The following is a 22,949-nucleotide window of genomic DNA, read 5'->3' on the forward strand; positions in this document are numbered from 1 at the left end:
AGTTCTACTCTGTTTGATAAAGTGGCTGTGAGTTGGAATCAACTGAATGGCAGTGAGTTCGGTTTTTAGTTTTATTCAAGATGTAAGGAGCTCTGGTGGTATAGTGGTTAAAGCATTTGGCTGCTGACCAAAAGGTCAGTGGTTCAAACCCACCAGCTGCTCCATAGGAGAAAGATGAAGCAGTCTGCTTCCGTAAAGATGCATAACCTTGGAAACCCTATGGGGTAGTTCTGTCGGGTCAGACCCAACTCATAGCAACCCCTCCTTGGGTTTCCGAGGCGCTTTCCCTACTGAAGTAGATTGTCCAACCTGCCTTCCAAGGAGTGGCTGGTGGGTTTGAAGCGCCAGCCTTTTGGTTAGCACTCAAGTGCCTTAGGCACTATGCTACCAGAGCTCCCAGTTCTGTCCTAAACGGTGTTTATGAGTTGGAATTGACTTGTTGACAGTGAGTTTCTTCTTTATTCAGAGTGAGAGCAGCAGGGAGAGTGCCCCAAAGGACTTTTTTGAAAATGGCCCTACAAACAGAGTCTTAGTACCTAAATCTCCCTTCTTCCTCCCTTAACTCCATTCTCCATTTCTAGTGACACCATGATAAAGGGTACAGGTCTGGAGTCAGAGAGAACCCAAGAGTGAATCAGTTGTCCAGATGGATAAGAGGGCAAATCCAAGACAAGGATGGCATTTACGATGTGAGCAATGGCCAGAGGCATGAGCCATTATGCCTCATTTTGGAAACCTTATAGAGCAGGGCATATATGAGTGAGCACGGGAGAAAGAAATGGGACTGGTGGGCAAGGACCTTGTATGTCACCAAAATGATAATAGCAGCTGCCATTTATTGAGCATTTATTATGTTCCAAACATCATGCTAAGCATTTGACTCATTTCATTTAATCACCACAGCAACCCCGTGGCCCTATTTTACAGAAAATTAAACCTCAGAGCGATGAAGTCACTTGCCCAAAGCCATCTAGTTAAGAAGCGAAGATTCAGAATTCAAGCCTAGCAGCTCACTCTGTAATCTCTCTTCTGCTGTTGACATCAGAGTAGGAGGAGACCCCAGCATGGGCCCCGACCATGGACATTTAAACACTCAGAAGAGAAAGAGGAACATCAAAGCACTTTTCAGGTCATGCCACCCTGTGTGTTGTGTATCTTGGAACGCTGTGACTTGAGTAAGGGGTGGAAGGCTGAAATAAATAACTTCTCATCTGTATCTCCTGTAATTTCCTATTGCTCTGAACTGAGGCCTGGATGCTCACTGTAATAGTTGGAGTTGTGTGTCAACTAGAGTGGACCACAATTCTGAGTGGTTTAAGCAGTAGTGATGTAGGTTATCCCCATAATGAGACTGGATGTATATGTTTTGAGCAGCCAATCCATTGAAAGGGAGTTTTCCTAGGGATATGGTATGCTTCCAATATATTTATGGATATCGTGGGAAATGGGACACTCTTCTGTGGATCGGTATCCTATTGTACTGCCTACAACTGTCCATAAGCAAACAATCCACCATTCAGCCTGGAGATCTTGCATTTGTCATTTGTTGTAGTCAACAGCCAGTACACTGCCTGCCAACCTTGAGCTCCTCAGCCCCTGCAGCTGCGTGAGCCAGGAATACCCTCCAGCTTGATGTTTGATCCAAGAACCTGGGACTTGCCAGCTTCTATAAGTGTGTGAGCCATTTTCCTAAGATAAATTTCTCTCTCCCTCTCTCTCTCTATATAAGGAGCTCTGATAGCATAGTGTCTAAGGCACTTGACTGCTAACCAGAAAGCTGGCAGTTCAAACCCACCAGCCATTCCTCAGAAAGAAGATGGGGCAATCTACCTTCATAGTGATACTGCCTCAGAAACCCAAGGAGGGGTCGCTATGAGTCGGGCCAACTCAATGGCCCACAACAACAACAAATATATATAAGCTTTAGTGGTTTTGCTTCTCTAGAGAACCCAGCCTAACACACTCACTGAGCATAGCACCATGTTCACAACTCAGTGTCCTGCACACAGCAGCTGCCTGGATGTTGGTTAATAATGACTGCTGAACACCTACTGTGTCAAGTGCTTTAAAGACATTCTCTCATTGAAGCCTCATGCTCATGTCACAGAGGCTCAGAGAGCTGAGGGGCACTCTGAAGTGTCATCCTGCTTTGCAGGCAGGAGGAAGGAGCTGTGCTTACTGTGCCTGCCTCATGAGTCTGCTGGGAGGCTGAGCAGGAGGCTGTTGGAGAGGTCTGCAAAGTGCTGAGTGACTTGGAAAGGAAATGGCTACTTAGGCTAAAGCTTCCCTCCTGGGAAACACTGGAAGAGAAGGGGAAGGGCCAGGCTGGTACAGGAAGGATCGCTGTCCTGCCTCCAAGACTGGCAGAAGCCCATCTTTGGCAAAGCCAGCTGCCATGTGAGAACTAACGGCCTAAAGCCAAGGGCTCTTTGCAGGCCTCAGTGGGGTGAAAATCCCATGACAAAGTCCAGGCCACATCACAACTAACAACCCCCCCCCCAAAAAAAATCCTGCCATTGAGTCAATTCTGACTCATAGTGACCCTGACTGGGTTTCCGAGGCTGTAAATCCTTATGGAAGCAGACTGCCTCATCTTTCTTCTGCAGAGAAACTGGTGGGTCCAAACCACAATCCTTTTGGTTAGCAGCCAAATGCCTTAAATACTACACCACTAGAGCTCCTCACAACTAGCCCAGGAGGAGTGAATTGCCAAATTCTCAAGCTGAGTCTGGACAAGGAGCAATTTGAAGGCAGAGAAGACTTCCCTCTTATCTCTGGATCCCAGGACCTACCCAGGGTCTGACACAGAGTTGGTCATTGTCTTAACACCCCTAAGCTCACTGCCTATCAGCCCCCGTCCATGTTGCCAATGTTCTTTTATCCCTGTTTGACAACAGCTTTTTATTGAACATCTGCCATGTGCCAGGCAATGTGCTAGGCACTAGGCATGCAGTGGTAAATAAGATAGACACAGTCCCTGCCCTCACGGAGCTCACAGTAAACACCCACAATCAGGGCACTGGAGGAGAATCATGGGTGCTCTGTGATATACCATAGGGAGACCTTACCTGGTCTGGGTGTTCAGGGAAGTGGTCCCAGAAAAAGGGGACATTAAGCTGAGATCTAAAAGATAGGAAGGATTTGTTTGGGTGAATGAGAGGGTTAGAACATTCTGAACAGAGGGAATGGCAGAAAAGAGCCTGGTCTGTTAGAGGAACAGAAAGAAAGCAAATGTGGTCAGAGAGGAGAGAGATGATCAGAGAAGGGCAGACAGACGGGATAAGGCTGGGACATGAGCAGGAGTCAGAGAATGTAAGTTATTTTATGAAGTTGGAACCTTATCTTGAGGGGAGTAAGGAGGTACTGAAGAGTTGCAGGAGAAGGGGGGCAATAATCTTTGCAGTTTTAACAGACAAAAGTGACTGGAGAATGGAGAAAAGACTGGAGGAGGTCAAGTGTGGATGTCCAATCAGGTAATCCATGGGGTGTGATGATGGAGGTCTGGAATAGGGAGGACAGTGGCAGAGAGGATGAAGAGAACACTGCCTGGCACATAGCTCAATACTTATTTGCTGAATGAACAAATGAATGAATATATTTAAGAGGTAGCATCCATAGGACTAGGCAATTAATGGCACACGATGAAAAGGAGAAGGGAGGGTTAATTTTAAGAGGATAGGGCTGACATTTACCAAGGTAGCAATCACTAGGTAGTTAGTTAGAACTCATTGCAGACAGGTTGAGGGAGAACCAAATACAGGTGTAAAGGAGCTGGATGCAGGCACCTGAGGCTCAGGGATTCAGATTTCAATTTGGAAGCTGATGGTAATTGAAGGCTTGGAAGTGAATCAACTTGTTTGGGGGAGAATAAAGAATGATTACAGAAGAGGGCCCAAGACAGAGAACTCTTGGAACCCCAACATTAATTAATAACTGGGGGGAGAAGAAGCTGGCAAAGGGGGAAGATGGGAGAATAGAAAGCAAAGGGAGAGAAGAATGCACCTGGCCACCTGGCCACAGAGCCAAAAAGGGGAGGAGCCCGAGTTTGAACTCAGATCTGTATGACTCCAATGCCTCGTATTTTCCAAAGGTTTCTGCCCTGATGGAGGTTGACTTGCCCAGGCTTGTCCAGTTATTGAGAGGAAATGCTAGACTCAAACCCAGACTTACCAACTCCATGCTCTGTCAATTACAGCCAACTATCTTCCATTACTCAAGTGGTGACTTTTTTTTTAAAAAAATAGTTTACAGTCATTTTCCCATCTGCCATTTTGGATATGCTGTCCCTGGTATGCCAAGAGTTGTGCTTTTCTTGAAGTTCAAATGACATCGCACAAATCTCAGAAATACAGGTGAGTCCCTTCAGAGGCCACCCTACATCCAGACAGCAGGCCCAAATGTAACTCTTTAAGATGGAACATGGGTTTATGGAGGCAGTGTGATTCAGGAAAAGGAGCTCTGATGGCAGAGTGGATAAGGCACGTGGCTGCTAACCAGAAAGGCCGTAGTTCACACCCAACAGCTGCTCCGTGGAAGGAAGACTGGGCAATCTACTTCTGTAAAGATTTACAGCCTTGGACCCAATGGGGGTCACTATGAGTTGGAATCGACTCGATGGCAGTGAGTTTGGTTTTTTTGTTTTTTTTTTTTGGTGACTCAGGAGGCCTCAGAGAGGAACACTTAGACTCCAATGTGAGCTCTGCCACCATGTAACACTTTTAGGCTCTGCCACCTCAGAGTTCTCCCTTATGGCATGAGACCAAGAAGGCTGACCTAGCAGGGTCATCTGGAGATTTGAGGAGATGAGGTTTACAGAGACCCTCACCCAGCACCTGATACACAGAGCACATGCTCCTTCAGGGCTACTCTTTCCCCTCTCCTCTTCCTTTGTAACATTTACACCTTTTAGTGTTACAGATGGTACTAGAAGTAATAATAGCAGACAGGTGCTGTGTGCTTACCAGTGTGCAGGACACTGTTTTAATTTCACATGAATTATCCTATTTACAACAATCTTGTAAAGTAGATGAAGCTACTTCCCCATTTTGTGGGTGAGGAAACTGAGACACAGAAAGGTGAAGTCCCTGCCCAGGGTTTCCCAGCTAGTAGCGGGGAGCTGAGATCTGGGTCCTGGCTTTTCTGGCTCTAGAACCTGGTTCTTTGTGTTCTGCTGCACCTGCTCATTTCTTCTTCTCCTTTGGGTTACTGCAACAGGCCACAGCCCACTGACTTAAAACTGTTCTTACTTTCCCTCTCAGTCTGGGTGTGAAGGAAAGGGAGGATGCCTGGGTACCTTCAGGCTTCAAGCCGTGGCAAATCTCGGTGTAGAACTTCCGATCATATCTGTCGCAGTAATGCCAGTTCTTAGGCTTGTACTGTAGCCCGTCTGAGAAGGTGTAGGTGCCCTAAAAGACATGTAGCACAGACATGCAGGTAAGGCAGCCAAAACCTTTCTGTCAAAAAGGAAGGATGTCATGAGCAGAGGCAATTTCTCATTGCTGTGGAAAAGAAGTGAGAACTATCATTATTATGGTTGCGATGATTAGAAGGAATGGACATAAAGTACCAAACTCTGTGCCTGGTACTCAAAATATGCAGCTCACTGGGTGACCTTGAGGAGCTCTGGTAGCGTAGTGCCTAAGGCATTTAACTGCTAACCAGAAGGCTCGTGGTTCAAACCCACCAGCCACTCCTCAGAAGGAAGGTTGGGCAATCTACTTCCGTAGTGATACCACCTCGGAGACCCAAGGAGGGGTCGCTAGGGGTCGAAATTGACTCAATGGCAGTGAGTCTGGGTTTTTTTGGGTGAGCTTGGGTAGATGACTTACCCTCCTTACCCTCTCTGGGCCTCCTTTTAATCCCTTGTAAGATGAGGATAACAATAATATATATGCAATAGGGCGGATTGAAAAGTCAGGGACATAGTGCAGGTAAAATGTTGAACTTACTACCTGGCACACAGTAAGCACTCAATAAATTCTGAGTTGTTATTATCGTAGATAAAGGGTCAGATACATCAGCCATGGCCCTTTGTCCTAATGCACTGCATTTTGCTTTTGCTGCTATAGTGCTAAAGGAAGCCTCAGGATGTAGTAATGGAATTGGCCTGGGAGTCAGGAAACATGGGTGGAAATTCCAACAATTTTATTAATTCACTGTGTGACCTTGGGTAAGTCACATCCCCTTCCTAGGGCTTAAATTCTTCAAGCCATAAAAAAGGAGGATTTTAAAGCCTTTTTAAGGTTATGAGCCAGCCCCCATACATACTCTTACTGAAACTGATGAAAGCAACAGATCTTTTCCCCAGAGAAAAACACAGGTATATATTCACAGAAACCTTTGCATACAAATGAAGGGGTTTCACTGGTCCCTTGAATTCTACTCATGGCTCACAAACGTCAGGTTAAGAACTGTGGATTATATGATGATGTTGTTATGTTGTTGTTATGTGCCGTCAAGTTGGACCCAACTCATAGCGACCCCTCCTTGGGTTTCCAAGGCAGTATCACTACGGAAGTAGATTGCCCCATCTTCCTTCCGAGGAGTGGCTGGTGGGTTTGAACTGCCAGCCTTCTGGTTAGCAGTCAAGTGTCTTAGCTACTATGCTACCAGAGCTCCTCATATGATGATAGTAATGAGTTTTTGAGTTTTAGTAGGGGTGGTTGTAGTAGTACTAAGAGCTAATGTTTATCGAGGGTCTACCACGTGTCAGGTACTGAGCAAAGTACCACACATTCATTCTCACAACCATCCCAGAAGGTACATAGAACTACTGTGCCCACTTTATAGAGGTAGAAACTGAGTCTCAGGAAGGTGATGTCACTGGCTGAAAGTCACAGGATAAGTGGCACAACCGGGAACTTACCATGGCCTCCCTAGAGGCCCTTCCAGGTTCAGGGGAGAGGACCCCAGAACCCTGGGAGAAGACAGTCTGGGGAGAGGTGGCCTAGCCAGGGAGAGTGGGGCACCACAGCACTAGGGGATATTTCTGCCAAGGATTTCCCCTCTGCAGTCCCCTTTACCCCCACTGATCACCTTTGTGGCCAATCCTTTGTCCCAAACGGCATCATATTGGCTTCCATTGGGGAAGTACAGGGTCCCTTTGCCATGAAACATGCCGTCCTTCATATCCCCAACATATCTTGTCTCAGTAGGGAGAATGTATTCAGCTTTGCCCTCCATCCTGTAAGCAAAAAGATGTTGAGAGAATTAAATAATGGATGTGAAACTACAGCAGAGTGCCTTGTCCATAGTTAGAGCTTAAAAACTCATTTTACTTTCACTCTACTGCAAGAGATGAGGGGAGAGGGAACCCCTCTTCTCCTTTACCTGCCTGAGAGCGCAGCTATGGTTTCTAAGCACAGTTTCCACTTTAAAGTTCCAAACTCTTCCCTTGCGATTGGACTACCCCTTTTCTTACTGCAAACCAGGCATCACCGTTCAGATCTCCCACAGACATCTCAAGCTCACCCAAATCAGAACTCATTTTCCCCTCACCCAAAGCACCCCCTCCTCAGAGCCCTCTATTTCTATGAATGGGATCAGAATCTTCCAGGCTCTAAGCCTACTACTTGAGCTGGGCATGGGGCTGGGGCTGGGCCTGGAAGCCATCTTGGGACCAGGAGGCAATCAGTTGCCAAATTATGGCAATTAAAGCCCCAAACTTAGCCTATAGTATTCCGTTTTCTGCAGTCTCATTGCCTCCACCTTGGTCCAGGGTCCTGCTGCCCCTTACCAGGACAGCGGCAGTGAGCTCTGACTGGATCTCTCCTTGCCACTCCGCCTCTCCTCCAATCCTTCCTCTCCTTCCTTCCTTCCTGCCCTTTCATTTTTCCTTTATTCATTCAAGGCAAAAAGTCTTTATTCTAAATTTAAAGCAAGTTAAAAAAAGAACAAAGTGGACCATTTCATAATGAAGATTTCAATACATAATGACATTATGGCTACCATATCTCAAATTATCTCTCCTGGTCTCTAATCTATCTATCCATCCATCTATAATTTGTTCATTCATTCATTCATTCTCTGATTAATTCGGTTAGCCAACATTTACTGATTACATATCACACACAGGCATTATGAGGTTGGATACAGAGATGAAGAAGGTTAGACTCTGCCTGGTTACCTAGTGCTGCTCTGACAAGAATATACCACAAATGGAATAGCGTGAACAAACAAGAGTTTATTCTTTTACAATTTGGAGGCTTTAAGTCTGAGTTCAAAGTGCCAGGCTCTAGGGGATGGGTGAAAGCCCCTCAACCTTGGGCTTCAGCTTTGCCTCCTGCTCCTGGCCCACTGAAGCTAGAGGCTTTTCTTCACTCAGACAGCTGTTGGGTGCTAAGGCTGCTAAGCCCAAGGTTGACAAGTAAAAAGGCACAGTCCTGATATCACCAAGCCACACCAAACCTTACTGTCAACCAGGCATCACTGTTCAGGTTGACAGCAGGCCATTAATTCAAATCCATTAAAAGTCCCAAGGTTGGCACAGCACAGCAGGCTGCTGAACAACTCGGTTACACGCAGGGTTCAAGCGTGCTGCAAACTAGAGACCATTCCCCAAGGCTTCTCCTTATATACAGGAAGCAGACCATATACCCAAAGCAGCTACTCAGCTGCTCCAATAGATTCCACCATGGAGTTAATTACCAATCTTACCATGGGGAATCACTACATCCAGCTGCCCAGCGACTCAACCAGGCCCAGCCAAGTTGACATACAAACTTAACTATCACAGACTCCCTACTCCCCGGCCCCACAAGGATCAATCAGTGGTTCCCCACTCAACATACAGATTTGTGCATGGTAATCAAATCTCTTTATTCCAAAGTGTACCCACATTTCCTGCTTTTGCTCCCACTGTTCCTCTAGGCACCTCTTACACACCAATCACACTGAACTGCCTGCTTTTCCACACGTAAGTCCTCTGGGCCATTCATTGCTCATGCTGTTCCCTCTGCCTGGAAACCTTCTTCACCTCATATCCCCACCCACCTGTTGTTAGATGCTGTCAAATCTGTACCAACTCACAGCAACCCTATGCCCCACAGAATGAAACACTGCCTGGTTCTGCACCATCCTCACAATCATTGCTGTTTCAGCCCATTGTTGCAGCCACAGTATCAATCCATTTAATTGAGGGTCTTCTTCTTTTTCATGACCCTCTACTTTACTGAGCATGATGTCTTCTCTAGGCACTTGTTCCTCCTGATAACATGTCCAAAGTATGTGTGGCTAAGTCTCACCATCCTCTCTTCTAAGGAGCATTCTGACTGTACTTCTCCCCAGGCAGACTTGTTTGCTCTTCTGACAGTCCATGGTACCATCAGTACTCCTCACCAACACCACAATTCAAAGGCATCAGTTCTTCTGTGATCTTCTTTATTCATTGTCTAGTGTTTGCATGCATATGAGGCAATTGAAAATACCATGGCTTAGGTCAGGTGTGCCTTAGTCCTCATGGTGATATCTTTGCTTTTCAACACTTGAAAGAGGTCTTTAAATTCTACCTAACCTTCAAGGCCCTTTCCAAATATTACTTCCTCCATAAGCCTTTGAGGAGGGGTCACTATGAGTCAGGTCTGACTTGACGACACATAACAACAACAACAACAACAACAAAAGCCTTTGAGGACTGCCCTAATCGTATGCATTCTCTGTAGAAGCCCAGGGAACAGGGGTCTATAGTAGAAAGCACATGGACTTTGGAGTCAGATAGATCTGGTTTTAATCCCTGCTCTGCCAAATGCCAGCTTGATGACTTTTGGTAAGTTATGTAATTACTCTGAGCTCCACTTTTCCCATCTGTAAAATGGGGTTATGATATCTATCATGTAAGGTTGCTGCAAGGAGAAGATGATGCAGGCAAAGCCACCCAGGGCACAGTGGTTGCTATATAAATGTTACTGATCTCCCTTCTTTTCCTGTTTGTAGGTCTCCCCTGGCACTTACCTTTTGGTGCTTTGCAGTAACGTTTTCTTGAACTCAACTGGTTTCCAGAGAAACCACGATCTTGAGAACAGATAGATTCTACATTAACTTTTTTTTTTTAAAGTAATATTTGTATACGGTACAGGGCAACTCTGTCTCTTAAAATTTTAAAACAGCTTTATTGGAGTCTACTTGATGTAATAAACACACACGTCTGAAGTGTACAACTTGATAAGCTTTGACATATGGATACACCCTGGAAACCATCATCACAATCAAGATAATGAACATATCCACTACTCCCCAACGTTTCTGCACGCCCTTCTGTAATTCTTCCCTCTTGCTCCTCCCTGCAACCTCCATCCCTAAGCAACCATCCCTAAGCAACCATCGATTTACTTTTCATTACTATACATTAGATTGCATATTCCAGAATTTTATATAAATGGGATCATATACTGTGCACTCTTTTGTCTGGCTTGTTTCACTTAACGTAATTATTTTGAGATTCATTCATGTTGTTGTGTGTACCAAGAAGTCATTTTCTTTTTATTGTTGAGTAGTAGTCCATTAAATGGATATACCACAGTTCATCTGTTGATGACCATTTGGGAAGGTGTTTGGTGACAGAACATTTAAAGGTGTTTCCAGTTTTGGCTATTATAACTAAAGCTGTATTCATGTATATGTCTTTGTATGGACATATACTTTCGCTTCTCTGGGGTAAATACCTGGAAGTGGAATGGCGGCTTATTATCATTATTATTTTAGAAACTTCCAAACTTTTCCAAAATGGTTGTACCATCTTATATTCCCAACAGAAGGCACAGGTGAGTCTACATTAACTTGTTAAACTAAATGTTAAATATCAACTTCATACTCTATAGAGAAGCCACTCTACTAACTTAAACACTCAAAGGAAAGTACCCTTTTCCAAGTATTAAAGAGAACAAAAACTTCTATTAACTATCTGCTCTGGTGGTGTATTGCCTAAGGCATTTAATATCTACCACATGGAAATCAGATCCAGATACACTTCATTACTTATTCCTTAGAACATCCCCGCTAGATGTCTGTTATTACCCCAGTTTAGAGATGAGGAAACTGAGGCACAGATGGTTAGTTAAGCTACTAAGTAGCAGACTTAAGCCCAGGCCTCTCTTATGCTGAATCCTTTTCTCCTCTACTGTGCTCTTTCATCACATGCTGAAATCTGAGAAGCTCCAAGTAGGACTCTATTTAACTGTTGTTAAGAAAAGAGTCCACTCAGAATACATGGTTGAATTTGAAAAGAAGTGTAACAAGCAAAATAACTGCTAACTTCTTGCCAGTTATGGGGAGCTGGGAAACCCTACTGAGGTTTGAGAATCCCTACCATGGTTACAGTGGTACCAAAAAACCCCAAGTGAAACACAGATTTCTAGGGAACAAAAGCACAGAAAAGGCTGATGCAATAAATAGACTGAATGAAAATGCAAGGAAGGCCAAAGGCAAAAGGTTGGCAGTCTTCTCTGTCTGTCTGTTTCTCTCTTTTTCTCTGTCTCTCACACACACAGCCTATTAAAAATAAGTATCGATTCTCAATTTTTGAGGGCTGAAATGCCTAATCTTCCATCTCTAGCTGCCAAAACCCTACCCATCTTTAGTATTAACCAAAAAAACCAAACTTACCACCATCAAATCAATTCCAACTCATAACAACCCCTATTGGGTTTCCGAGGTGGTAAATCTTTGCAGAAATAGATTGCCCTATCTTCCTTCCATGGAGCAGCTGGTGGGTTTGAACTGCCAACCTTCTGGTTAGCAGTCAAATGCCTTGGGCACCATGCCACCAGAGCTCCTTTATCTTCACTACAGTAGGGTCTTATAGATGAAAGAACATGGCTTGGATACAGATGGGTTCAAATTCTGACTCCTTCACTTCCTGGCTGTATATCCATAACCTTGGACAAGTCATTTCACTTCTCTTAATCTCCTCTTTCTTTGAAAGGTCAGTCTGAATGATCTCATACACTTGTGAAAGGGACTACACACCAAGCACCTTTGCCGCTGATCTGCCAAGTTAGGCAAATGTCTCAAGTTCTCTATGCATCAGTGTTCTTAATTCTAAAGAGCAGACAATAGCATCTCCCTCGCAGGGTTCATATGGGGATTAGAGATAGCATTCTGTATGTACTACCACCTTCTCTAGGAATCTGTCCCCTGCTCCTGGCCAAAAGTGACCTCTTTTCCTCTGATCTAAAGAAGACCTTGAATTCCACCAATCTGAATACAGAGCAAGATTCTACCAAAATCTTGCCCTTCATCTCTTCTCCATCTCTAAAACCTCAAGATAAGAGCCCTTCAATTATTAGCACTTGCTTGGCAAGCCACTTCACCTCGATGAGCTGAGTTTCTCTAGCTGTAGAACAGAGATTATGCACTTCCTCCAGGGTGGCTGCCCACATAGAATGGCCACCTCTGTGTTAAGTTCTGTTTCCTCTGCTTTTCCCTCCACAGCACTTAAACTGTATTGCAGTCATTTATGTTATACCTCTTTAACGTTTTAAAAATCAGTCACTTTGAAGACTAAGGTGCTCCTGATCCAAGCCATAGTATTTTGTTTATTTTTTATTGTGATTTGGGTGAAAGTTTACAGAGCAAATTCACTTTCCACACAGCAGTTCACACAAGCGTTGTCTCATGACATTGACTACAATTTACCCCAATGCAACAGCTTCCCTCCCACTTCCTCCCAATAGTTACCTCTTCCCTGTGTTCATCCCTCCATGCACTCCTGCTCCCTGAACTGTTTCCCTGTGCATAAACAGCCCTTCTTTCTCCCATGATTGTTCACATCTACTTCAGGTACATGTTCAACTCTTATACCTGTCTTTTGTTTGGCTGGAAGCCATAGGTATGAGCTCAATTCCAGACCTGAAGGGCAGCTAGGGACCATAATCTCAGTGGTTCCACCAGGCTCTATCAGACCAGCAAACCTGGTCCCCTTTTTTTTTCCCAAATGATTTTGAGTTTTGTTTCACATTGTTCTCCCTCTCTATCCAGGATCTCCTACATAGATCTCCCTCCGAGTGGTTGACAGTCCAAGCCATAGGATTTTCAATTGCCTCATAGGCATGTGAAAGCTGAACAATGAAAGACCAAAGAATTGATGCATTTGAATTATGGTGTTGCAAAGAATACTGACTGTATCATGGACTGCCAGAGTAATGAACAAATCTGTCTTTGAAGAAGTACAGCAGAATGTTCCTTAGAAGGGAGAAAGATTAGACTTCATCTTACTTTGGACATGTTATCAGGAGGGACCAGTCCCTAAAGAGGGACATCATGCTTGGTGTCTTAGTTATCTACTGCTGCTATAACAGAAATATCACAAACAGGTGGCTTTAACAAACAGAAATTTACTTTCTCATGGTCTAGGAGGCTAGAAGTTTGAATTCAGGGTGCCAGCTCTAGTTGAAGGCTTTCTTTCTCTATTGGCTCTGAAGAAAAGTTCTTGTCTCTTTGAGGTTTCACTCTTGGGTGATGTGGTTTGGCATCTCTCTCTCCTCATCTCTGCTTCTCTTGGTGTCTTGCTTAATCTCTTTTGTATCTTAAAAGAGACTGACTCCAAATACACCCTATATTTGTTTTGCTTCATCCACATAACAAAGACAACCCATTCCCAAAGGGATTATAACCACAGGCATAGATGCTAGGATTTACAACACATATTGGGGGGGCACAATTCAATCCATAACATTCTACACTTTGCCCTCACAACATTCATATCCTTGCCACATATGAAACACACTCACCCCATCACATTATCCCAAAAGTCTTAAATCAACTCCAAGCCTAAAATCTCAACTTCTGAATCAAATATGGGCGATACTTTAAGCATATTCCATCTTAGGGCACCCGAAATGCTCCTTGGAAGCGAGAATGGCCAGACTTCGTCTCACCTACTTTGGTCATGTTGTCGGAAGGGACCATTCCCTGGAGAAGGATGTCATGCTTGGTAGGGTGGTAGGTCGACGAAAGAGGGCAAGGGCTTCAATGAGATGGATTGACACGGTGGCTGCGATGATGGGCTCAAGTATAGCAGGGATCATGGAGCTGGCGCGGGATCGGGCAGTGTTTCATTCTGCTGTGCATGGGGTCGCTATGAGTCGGAAACAACTCGATGGCACCTAACAACAACATCTTGGGGCAAAAACTCCTCTTCATCTGTAAATCTGAGAAATCTAGACTACAGGTTATCTGTTTCCAAAGTAAATGGTGGAATGGGTACAAGGCAGACATTTCCATTACAAATGGGAGAAACTGGAGGGAAAGAAGAGATAATGGGCACCAAACAAGTCCAAAACCCAGCAGAAACGATTATATTAGCCCTCAAGTCTTGAAAATAATCCTTTCTTCTATGAGACCATCAGGGCAATGGCCCTGCCCTCCAGCCTCTGGCTGTTGGCCATGCTCTCTAGGTTCTGGATGGAGGGCCCTTGGACCTGGGTTTAATCTCTACCTCCAAGCCCCACCGGGACAGCAACTCTGCTTCTTCTCCTTCAACTTTAGGTGGCCCCGTTCTCCTAATCAATCTGAGTGATAAGCCCACCTCTTTGACCTTGGAAGGCCCTGTTCTTCTGCCCCTTGGTCATGGAAGCTCCAGCCTCTCAGCTTTAGGTAGTGGACCCATTCCCCCAGCACACCCTAATGGCAGCTCCACATTCCAGAAGTGCGATGGCAAAGATCCAACTCTTTGAAACCTAGGATGCTGTGGCCGTCCTTTGAGATCCAGGAGTTTGTAGCCCCACTCTTTGACAACAAGAAAGCCCTGCTTCCCATGCTCCTTAACAGTTCTGCTGGTCTCCAAGCTGCTCCAGGGATGGTCATTTTCTTTTCTTGGAGGCCAACAGATGTAACTCCTTTGGTCTGTCTCTTGCCTGTAGACTTGCAAGAGGCAGACAACATTCTTTCCTTTCATTTTTTAATCTGTTCCCATCAGTCTAAGCTGATGGATTTTCTGCTGTGGTGGTTGGTCAGATCACCAGTCACAGGCTTAATCTTTTTAACAAAAGATTGTGTAGCCATGTCCTCATTGGTACAAGACATTTTTTCCAAATTTAAGTTTGTTTTCATTTTGCACAATTTATTTTTTTGGGGGAGGGAGGCTCTGGCCTTTTATTTTTTGGTGGCTTATAAAAACAGGTATTTATTGTCTCATAGTTCTAGAGGTTGGAAGTTTGAATTCCAGATGTCAGCAGGCTATGCTGTCTCTGAAGGCTCTAGAGAAAGATCCTTTCTTTCTGCACAGTTCGTTCCTAAGTCCACCTCTTTCCTTTCACATTTTACTGTAAGTTGCAAGGAAGAACCATGCAGCAGCTCCTTTAAGGTATTGCTTAGAAATACCATCAACCAGATATCCAAGTTCATCACTTACAAGTTCTACCTTTCACCAAACGTTTGAATATAATTCAGACAAGTTCTTTGCTACTGCATAAAAAGCATCACCTTTCCTCCTTTGTCCAATCATATGTTCAGCATTTTCTTTTAAAACCTCACCAGAAGCACATTTAAAGTCCACATCTCTAGCAACATTCTGCTGCTGGTGCCATCTGTAGTCTAAGATGACAGAGACTTTCTCTATAGCTATCCTCACTTCCTCCTGGCTTCTCACTAGAATTGCCTTTGACATCCAAAATTCTACCAACAGTCTCTTCAAGGCAGTCTAGGTTTTTCTATTGTTGTTGTTGTTGCTATGTGCTGTGGAGTCAGATCTGACTCATAGCGACCCCTCCTTGGGTTTCTGAGGCAGAATCATTACGGAAGTAGATTGCTCCATCTTCCTTCCGAGGAGTGGCTGGTGGGTTTGAACTGCCAGCTTTCTGGTTAGCAGTCAAGTGCCTTAGGCACCACGCTACCAGAGCTCTTCTAGACTCTCCCTATTACCCAATTCTAAAACCACTTTCACATTTTAGGTATTTGTTAGAGTAGTACCCCACTCTTCTAGTATCAAGTTCTGTTTCAGTTTTCTAGTGCCTCTGTAACAGAAATACCACAGATGGGGGTGGCTTTAACAAGCAGCGATTTATTTTCTGACGGTTTAGGAGGCTAGAAGTCCAAATTCATGATGCTGGCTGGAGGGGAGGGCCTTCTCTCTCTGTTGACTTTGGAGGAAGGTTCTTGTTTCTTTGAGCTTTGCTCCTGGGTGATCTCAACGTGGCTTGGCGTCTCTCTTCCCCTGCCTCTGCTTCTCTTGCTTGCTTGTTTAATCTCTTTGTTGTCTCAAAAGAGATCAACTCAAGATCCATTCTACATTAATCCTGCCTCCTTCACATAACAAATGGGATTATAACCTCAAGGATAGAGTTTAAGATTTATAACACATTATTTTGAGGAACACAATTTAATCCATAACATATGGTAGAGCAGAGAGTCAGTGAAAAAGAAGAAGACCCTTCATGAGATGTATTCACACACACAAAGACTGTAATAACAGGCTCAAACATAGCAATAATTGTGAGGATGGCACTGGACAGGGCAGTGTTTTGTTCTGTTGCACATAGGTTGCTATCAGTTGGAAATGATTCAATGGCATCTAACAACAACAACAACAGCATTTTATGCCTACTTTCTATATTATATTTGTATGAATTTCCTGAGGGTCAGAATTGTATCTTCCATATTTCTGCATTCCCAGAGTCAATCCCAGGGCCTGGTAACTAGTAGACTCATTATTTGTTATTAGTAATATCTTACAATGATTTGTGTACCTAATCCTCTTTATTAACACCTAGATTGTGAATTCCTTGAAGGAAGATAACATGTATCACTCATTCACACTCACTCGCTGCCTTCGGATCTGACTCATAGCGAACGCCCCTTGGGTTTCCGAGGTGGTATCGAGCTCTGGTAGCATAGTGGCTAAGGCACTTGACTGCTCACCAGAAGGCTGGCGGTTCAAACCCACCAGCCACTCCTCGGAAGGAAGGTTGGGCAATCCTACTTCCGTAGTGATACTGCCTCGGAAACCCAAGGAGGGGTCACTATGAGTCGGGGCCGACTCGACGGCAAACAACAACAACATCACTACGGAAGTAGATTGCCCAACCTTCCTCCTGAGGAATGGCTGGTAGGTTTGAACCTCCAGTCTTCTGGTTAGCAGTCAAATGCCTTAGGCACTACCTTACCAGAGCTCCCCTGTATACTGGATTCAAATTATTCACAGCCCCCTCCATCTCATGTTTCATTTGTTTTCATAGCATTTTCCATTACCTGAAATTATATTCTCATTTGTTTGTTGGCAATATACCTCAACTAGACTATATGCTCTATGAGAACACGGATCTTAACTAATTTTTACATTTTTATTCCCACATCCTAAAACTAACAGCAAACATATGGGAGAGATGAATCTCAGCTTTATACTTTGTAGACATGTGTCTCTGAGCAAGTTACGTCTCTTCGCTGGGCCTCATTTTCCTCAACTATAAAATGGCAATAAATAATCCTTCGTGAAAAGGTTGTCCTGAAGGCTAAAACGGACAAAGTTTGTAAAAATGCCTGGTATAAATCCTTCGCAGAGGCAAAAATAGAGCCGTCTTTTCCCAGTCACAGATGTTCGAGACATATTTAGTGAATCAAATAAGGCTCTTACCTCCCATGTACATATTCCCCGATATATTCGCTCCCTGTGTACTGCATGGCTCCTGCCCTTAGCTTTCAGCAGTTGGGAACCTAATCCAAATGCATTCTGCTTCACTATGACAACCAGAATGGATGGGCGGTGCTTACTCGAAGCCCCGCCTCCTGGAATACGCCGAACTTCCTGGTATTGCGCACCCCCTCGCGCTAGCTGTTGGGCAGAGCATTGCGCCTGCGCGCTGCCGGCTGCGCATGCTCAGCCACTGTGTGGCCCTCTGGACCTCGTAAGGGGAGTTCAAGGAGACCGTGGCGAGGTGGCTGAGGGCACCTCGTCAGGGTCCTGGCTGCAGCCATCATGCCGGGGATAGTGGAGCTGCCCACTCTGGAAGAGCTGAAAGTTCAGGAGGTGAGGCTCGTCCCGAGGACAGGCAAGCGGGGCATATGGCTGCAGCCTCCTGGGGCTGGGCCCCGCTTTGCTTTGCCTCGGCAGACCCTGCGCCCGGGATCCCCCAACCCCTGGCCCCCAACACACAGACGGGTTGACCACGAGACGTCCCCTCCACAGCTCTGGGAATCCCCCCACCTCCCAGCCACATTCCACCGTGGCGCTAGAACCCGACTCCCACTGCGCCCTGCCTCTTTCTCCGTGAATAATGCTGCCTTTTTTCCTTTTTCTTTTAAGCACCAACTAGTGGCACTTTACCTTATGTCGCTTAATACTCAAACCTCCCAGCGAAGTGAGTATACGGCTCCAGATGCGCATGGTCGAGGGAGAGTCGTCTAAAGTAGTATCATTGGTGCCGTGGTAGAGGCGCAGAGTGCATTGGAGTGAAGCTAGGAAGCTGCAGAAAATGAGGTGATAATTCGAAAAGTGAATTTAGAAACAACCATGGGAACATGTTTAGTAATTAGTACGTGCACATAAGAGACATAGCACCTGCTCTCATAGGGTTTATACTTTAATGGGCAATACATAAAAAGAAACAGTTACACTACAGGGTAGTCAATACTATGAAGTATAAACAAAATACAGAAAGTATAGTAATGATTCTAACTAACTTACAAGCTTTACTATATGCCAAGCATGCATTAAGTTGTTGAATCGTCCCAGCAACTCTGTAAGGTGAAATATGATTGCTCTCTCCATGTCATAGATGAGGAAACAGGCCCTGACAGTAGAAGTGATTTGCCAAGGTCATATAGCTGTCATGGTGCTGGAATGTGAACGTAGGTTGCCTTGGTTTTAAAATTAATGCTTTAAAACTATACCCAAAACCCACTGCAGTCGAGTCGATTTCAACTGCCCCATGGGGTTTCCAAGGCTGTAAATCTTTATGGAAGCTGACTGCCACATCTTTTTCCCATGGAAGAACTGGTGGGTTCAGGCTGCTGACCTTTTTGTTAGTAGCCAAATGCTTAACCACTGTGCCACCAGAGCTGCTTATAAACTAGTGTAGGCAAAAGCCCAGAAGAGTGAGAAAGCTTTAGAGAACCTTGCGTATTTAGGGAGCCAAGTGCTGTTTGGTGTACTCTGGTGTTGGGAAGCAGCAGGTCCTGAGCCTGGAGAGGTACCTTGGGCTGAGGACTGGGGAAATAACTTCCACAAGGCCAGGCTCAGCAGTTGGAACTTCATCCTGTAAGTGAGAGGTGGGAAGTTTTAAGGCAGAGAAGTGTCACTGCAGGTCTGCATAGGGGGAAAAGGAGGGCAGGACTAAAGAGGATGTGCCAGAAATGATTTACCAGTGTTTTACATGCATCGCCTCATTTAATCTTCCTTATGTCTTATGGAGGGAGCTCTGGTAGTGTAGTGCCTAAGGGACTTGACTGGTAACCAGAAGATTGGTGGTTCAAACCCACCAGCCACTCCTCGGAAGGAAGGTTGGGTAATCTACTTCCGTAGTGATACTGCCTTGGAAACCCAAGGAGGGATCACTGTGAGTCGGAGATGACTTGACATAACATAACAACAACAACAACAATAATGTCTTACAGAAGGAGCCCTGGTGGCATAGTGGATAAGACATTTGGCTGCTAACCAGAAGGTTGGTTCAAACACACTGGCTGCTCAGCAGAAAGAAGATGGGGCAATTTACTTCTGTCAAGATTTACCACCTTGGAAACCCAGTGGGGGTCACTATGAGTCAGAATCGACTCGATGGCAATGAATTTGGTTTGGTTTAATGCCTTCTAGGAATGGAAACTTGTTTCCCTCAGATGGAAAACTTATTAGCTGTGTTCAGAAACTAGTAAAGTGACATTTACTAAGGTGAGAGGAGGTGGGTGCTGCCGTGGACCCCAGCATTCCTTTGTTTCTTGTCCCTCCTTGAGCTCAGCCTTGCTGGAACAAACTTTATTTGGTTCAAACACTGAGGTTCATCTTCATACAAGTATTCTAGGTAAATAAATTTGCCTACAGAGCTCACACAGTTGAATTGAGAAACGTAATTACATAAATAACTAAAATACAAGACATAGTATGATTAAGTGTTTGGGGGTGGACGTGGTTTAAGAGTAGGATTTGATGTTAGCTCTAAATTTTAGACCTAATTGCTTCATTACCTTGATTAGTTATAGCCTTTACAGACACAGTTGTTTTATTTGTAAGGTGAGGTGATTTCAGCAGTAAAATTCTTGGAAGCTGCATAGAGTCAGAAAAAACAGATCTTGTGCATAATGTAAGACTTGGCTAAATGACATTTGAAGAATAGCGTTTATGGGCAGAGATGGAAAGGAGGTTCTCTAAATGGAGTGTAGGATATGAGCAAGTGTAAGGAGATGTGAAAATGCAGGAGACCAAAACAGGGTTCTGGGGACAGTGAGCTTGGAAGTATTGTGGGTAAGAAGGCTGGAAAAATAGTTTGGAACCAGAAGGCTTTGAATACCAGATAAAAGCTTCAGACTTTTTTTCCCCCCCCGTTATTAACACTGACTTCTTTCAGGGCTTTGTTGAGACTTATTTTAATAATAGCATAAAATAAGAATTGTATTTTAGAAAGATCACTCTAGTAGCTCTAAAGAATGGATTGAAGAGAGGAGAAGAAAAGCAACGAGACTAGTTTTGGTGGCTTTTGAGTAGTTTAGGAAGAGATTTATGACCCCAACATAATTGGTGACTGCTTACAGAGAGGAAAGAGCAAATGTATCTACAACTGTTCACCGTTTAGCAATGGATAAGACATTGAAGGCAGAAAAGGGAGAGGAGTCAATGTCAGATTTGCAACTTGATAGAATTGGCCAAGTCAGAGGAGAAGCCGTTTTGGGGCCAGTTAAACACAGTATGTACCTTATTGAGCATGGAGTTACGGCATATCCCCATGAAACAAGTAGTCAGAAAGCTTGGGCTGGAAACTCCTTGGACAAATTGACAATTCTGGGTAAAAATCGAAAGTAATAGCTAATATTTATATTGAACCATGTACTAGATAAAGGAGCCCAGGTGGTGCAGTGGTTAATTACTTGTCTGTTAACCAAAAGGTCAGGGTTTGAACCCACCAGGGGAGAAAGATGTAGCAGATTGCTTCTGTAAAGATCACAGCTTTGGAAACCCTTTGGGCAGTTTTCCTCTGTCCTACAGGGTCACTGTGAGTTGGAATTAACTCAATGGCAATGTTTCTTTCTTTAAGTGTGTTAAGCACTGTTTGTATATTAAGTCATAACAGTTCTATAAGTAAGTACTATTACCCCTTGTTGTTACTGTTGTTGTTATGTGCCATCGAGTTGGACCCGACTCATAGCAACCCCTCTTGGGTTTCCGAGGCAGTATCACTACGGAAGTAGATTGCCTCATCTTCCTTCCGAGGGGCCGGTGGGTTTGAACCACCAATCTTCTGGTTTGGAACCAGAAGGCTTTGAATACCAGATAAAAGCTTCAGACTTTTTTAGCTCTAATTTTAGACCTTAGGCACTAAGCTGTTATTTTATGTAAATTAAGTAAAGAGTTGTTGTTGTTTTGTGCAAGTAAAGAGTAAGACAGTATACGTTAAGTACTGTAAGAAGAGGTGCAGTCGTGTTTTAAGGAAGAGAACAGACCTGGAAGATTGATGAGCTGTAGATAGTTAGATTTTCTCTGCGTCAGTCACATTTCACCCCTGGAGACTGGGTACTACTAAAACCTGTGCTATGAGGCTGTTGTGAGAATAAATGAGAAAGGACGTTGAAATTTTGTAGAGTTTTGAGACAGAGGGAGCTGCATTTGAGTGGGTATTCACAGTAAGCAGCTCTGAAAGGGTCTTGTTTCTGTTGGAATTCCTGTCTTAGTGAAGAAACAGGTGAAAAGATAGGGTAGCATTGGAAGCTCTTTGCCAGCACAGTTTGGTGATGTCGTGGGAAGAGGCCTACGTGGAGGTCAGTATTCTGCTTCTGGGCCTGCCACTGACTGCTGGGCTGCTTTCTTTTTCGTCAGTTAGGAGTTAGATTAGATGAGTGGCCCTCACCCTTTATTGCCATGTGATAGACGTTGGATGGTACTTTACATATTCGTTACATCTTCAACAACAACGTGGATATACCTAGTTTTTGGTTAAGACTTTCAGCTTTTTAGGGAAATAAAGCAAATAATGCTGAAGGGTTTTTTTTTTTGGCATGATAATCATGAAGGCTTTTGAGTTACTAAATCACCAGCTTGAAGCTGTTTTACGGCATTTGGCAAAGACACTGTTGTTGTTAGTTACCATTGAGTTGGCTTTGAATTTTGGTGACCTGTACAACAGAATGAAATGCTTAGTTCTGTGTCGTTTTCACAATCACAGTTGTTAGTGTGCTCAAATCTGTTGCTGTGGCCACTGTGTATTTTGATTGCCTTCCAATCTCGAGGACTCATCTTCCAGCACTATATCGAACAGTATTCTGTTGTGATCCATAAAGTTTTCTCATTTTTGGAAGTAAATTGCCAGACCTTTTTCCTAGTCTGTCTTAGTCTGGAAGCTCTGCTGAAACCTGTCCATCACGGTGACCTTGCCGGTGTTTGAAAATTAGCAGCATAGCTTCTGCAATGTAGTATCATAGCAACACGCAAGCCACCAGGGTATGACAGACAGTGGGCAAGGAAGTAAATGTAGCTAATTTATGTTTAATAAAAAAATTAAAAGATTGAGTCTTGATTCTTATTTAAGCAAATATGTACTGATCAATTAACCTAAATAATGATTTCATTATAAAAAACTGCAGCATAAAAACTTAACAGATTTTTAACAAATTTATTAGAATCATGACAGCAAATTTCACTTTAATCATAACTTAACCTTTACTTTGATAATTGTAACAGTTGTAATCTTAATAGAGGAGCGCCTAAGTGATGCAAAACAGTTAATGTGCTCAGCTCCTAACCAAAAGGTTAGAGGTTCAATTCTGCCCAGAGGCACCTCAGAGGAAAGGCCTGGCAATCTGTTTCCAAAAAAAAA

General features: G+C 44.1%; 2 protein-coding genes across 2 annotated transcripts in view; one reads left to right on the top strand and one right to left on the bottom strand.

Annotated features, from left to right (window-relative positions):
* MORN5 (MORN repeat containing 5) overlaps window positions 1-17,610 on the bottom strand; it is a 48,346-nt gene extending 30,736 nt beyond the window's left edge. The window contains exons 1-3 of the mRNA XM_007936747.1: window positions 17,564-17,610; window positions 7,036-7,183; window positions 5,294-5,405 (exon numbers count right to left, since the gene is read on the bottom strand). Coding sequence (XP_007934938.1) covers window positions 5,294-5,405; window positions 7,036-7,183; window positions 17,564-17,610 — 307 coding nt within the window. The remainder of the gene's footprint in view (window positions 1-5,293; window positions 5,406-7,035; window positions 7,184-17,563) is intronic.
* A 295-nt stretch (window positions 17,611-17,905) lies between these two features.
* NDUFA8 (NADH:ubiquinone oxidoreductase subunit A8) overlaps window positions 17,906-22,949 on the top strand; it is a 25,176-nt gene continuing 20,132 nt past the window's right edge. Inside the window, exon 1 of the mRNA XM_042780376.1 lies at window positions 17,906-17,978. Within this exon, the coding sequence (XP_042636310.1) occupies window positions 17,906-17,978 (73 nt within the window). The remainder of the gene's footprint in view (window positions 17,979-22,949) is intronic.

The sequence above is a fragment of the Orycteropus afer genome, unplaced genomic scaffold (genome assembly GCF_000298275.1).
Source record: "Orycteropus afer afer isolate SDZICR_OR568_19922 unplaced genomic scaffold, OryAfe1.0 scaffold00037, whole genome shotgun sequence".
NCBI lineage: Eukaryota > Metazoa > Chordata > Mammalia > Tubulidentata > Orycteropodidae > Orycteropus > Orycteropus afer.